Here is a 2,390-nt window from a genome sequence, read left to right as displayed (position 1 = left end):
ACTCTCAATTATATCACTGAAATATAGTTTTTCCTCCCACCTTATATTAATTCCAAATTGTTTACGTTTCTTGGGAAATGGAGATTACACAAACTTAATCAACTTCAAACACTGATAAAAATGCCATTCCAATATACTTTGATCTGAATATGCCACTTCTTCCATTATGGTCATGTTTTTAATTTCCAAACTAAACTATATGTAACTGTATATAATTTCCTGATGGTTCAGCTATCCTGAGATAATATAATAAAAGCATTCTCTTTTAAATACAATAACAACACAAATATACAATTTTTGAGATATGTTTAAAGCTACATTTTGAATCGATTTTGTTACTTATCCAAAGATCCTTTATGCATTTCACTATTGAGTCGACTCACCGACAGATGTCACATTGAATGTCTTGTGCGTGGTGTATCTGCTGCTGCTCTTGCTGATGTTTATTTCATAAAGTCCAGAGATGTTAGGTTTGATGTTAGTAATGATGAGCGATCCAGTCTGATTGTTCAGATGCAGCCTGTATCTGAATCTCCCATCAACAACATTGTCATATGTAGAGAAGAGTCCAGCTGCTGGATTTATTTCAGCTATGATTGTGTCTTTAAACTTCCAGGTTATCTGATCTTCTCTCTGTATTTTAGTAAGGCCTGAGGGTAGAACGACAGAGTCTCTCTCTATCACCGACACGACCGTCACTCCATCTGACGCCAAATCAATCACACCTAATGAAGAGAAATGTTCTGTCAGTCAGCAAACACATTCACCTTGAGTCTAAAACTGCACCTGAACATCTAACACACTCACCACTGACATTGAAGGTCTTTTTTGATAAACCTGTGGGGCTGTTGATATCAAGTTCATAAAGTCCAGAGTCTGCAGTTCTGATGTCTCTGATCTTGAGATCTCCAGTCTGATTGTCCAGCTGCAGTTTGTCTCTGAATTTCCCAGCAGAATTAACCTGTACACTGTTACTGGAGTCACTGTTGACTCTAGCTATGACATATCCTTCAAAGCTCCACTCAATCACATCATTGCTCTGTATCTGAGTTACATCTGTCTGTAGAGTGACAGAATCTCCCACAATCACTGATACCGACTCCACAACATCTGTCTCAATGCCAGACACCACTGCAGAACAGAAAGTCCTTTACATTCAAATTCACCCATTCAGACCATACATTTACTCCAAATAAAGTGTAGATAGATATCAGGTGTTGGAAATCACATGCACCTCAATTTCAAGTGTCATAGCAAAGGGTCTGAGTACTTATGTTAAAGCTATTATATATAAACATTATGAATGGGATTTAATTGAGACTAAACATAACGAGGCTGTGTTTAAACTTTTTTTCTATCTATCTATCTATCTATCTATCTATGCCCGGAAGCCGCAACCAAACTTCCTAAAACACGTAAATAATTTTTACATTTTAAAAATACAATTATAAATAAATAAATAAATTATAACTAAATACAACAACTTACCGTTTACGAATAATGTGAAAATAAAGATTAAACCAAGGTTCTTCATAATGAGTTGATACGATGACACCGAGGATCCACTGTGCGTCGAGCAACGCATTTTACAATGAACAGCCGTATAGAGAATTGCATCGTTTTCAGAAAGTCATGTGATTGGGGTTTTGTGATTTGGTGTTGGTGTTTAGTGAAGGGACGATCAAGCTTGAGGGGGTGATAAAGCAAATGCTTATATTCCTATGGATTAAATGTTAAATCTAATTGAAAAAGTTCCTTCGTTTAGGAATATTTTCAGTTGATAAAATAGTGTATCCATAATAACGTCAGGTTTATGGCTGTTGTACATGATAACAGTCTGCAGGTGGCGCTGTTAATCCTTTTCCCGCTAGTTTTATAATTTACTAGGATATAATGAAACCACAGCAGTCCTAGTTTTAACAATGTTCAGCACAATTCATTTAAAACATTTTCTCAACACTAAAACACATTTACAAAAAAATTAAGTGATTATGAAGTTAAACAACCAAATGTTTATATGTTGAATCCAATAGATTCAGTATCTCAGTTAAACTGGCAAATATGCTTGTTAAGTCAGCCTAAAATAAGCTGATACAAAACTTTTGAAGTTGAAATTAATTTAATTAATTTAAGACCAAACATTTTTTTTCTTTGTTTGGAACTTGACTTTGTTCTTAATATTTAAACTAGGCCTTATTTATGAAAATTGGGTACTGAAGTTTTTATTAAATTGTATTGCATATGTGATGATGTGATAAGCTACAATAACAGCAGTAGCCAGTCGGGTGACAGGTACTGATGCATGACAACACAATCTGACAAAGCAAAAACACTGATGGCAAATTGTACATTAGTAAAAGTTATTTCTTGTTCACAGCCAACTCAACTGT

At 34.8% G+C, this 2,390-nt stretch overlaps 1 protein-coding gene across 1 annotated transcript; it reads right to left on the bottom strand.

Moving 5' to 3' along the window:
- Positions 1-366: 366 nt before the first annotated feature.
- On the bottom strand, positions 367-1,898 carry LOC127160003 (V-set and immunoglobulin domain-containing protein 1). The gene is made up of 3 exons (XM_051102694.1): positions 1,489-1,898; positions 808-1,131; positions 367-725 (listed from the first exon to the last, which is right to left on the bottom strand). Exons 1-3 carry the CDS (start codon positions 1,583-1,585, stop codon positions 367-369), a joined length of 780 nt encoding a protein of 259 aa, XP_050958651.1. The 5' UTR covers positions 1,586-1,898.
- Between the last annotated feature and the right edge of the window lie 492 nt (positions 1,899-2,390).

This window comes from Labeo rohita, unplaced genomic scaffold (genome assembly GCF_022985175.1).
Source record: "Labeo rohita strain BAU-BD-2019 unplaced genomic scaffold, IGBB_LRoh.1.0 scaffold_275, whole genome shotgun sequence".
Classification (NCBI taxonomy): domain Eukaryota; kingdom Metazoa; phylum Chordata; class Actinopteri; order Cypriniformes; family Cyprinidae; genus Labeo; species Labeo rohita.
This window is presented reverse-complemented; position numbering and strand designations above follow the sequence as displayed.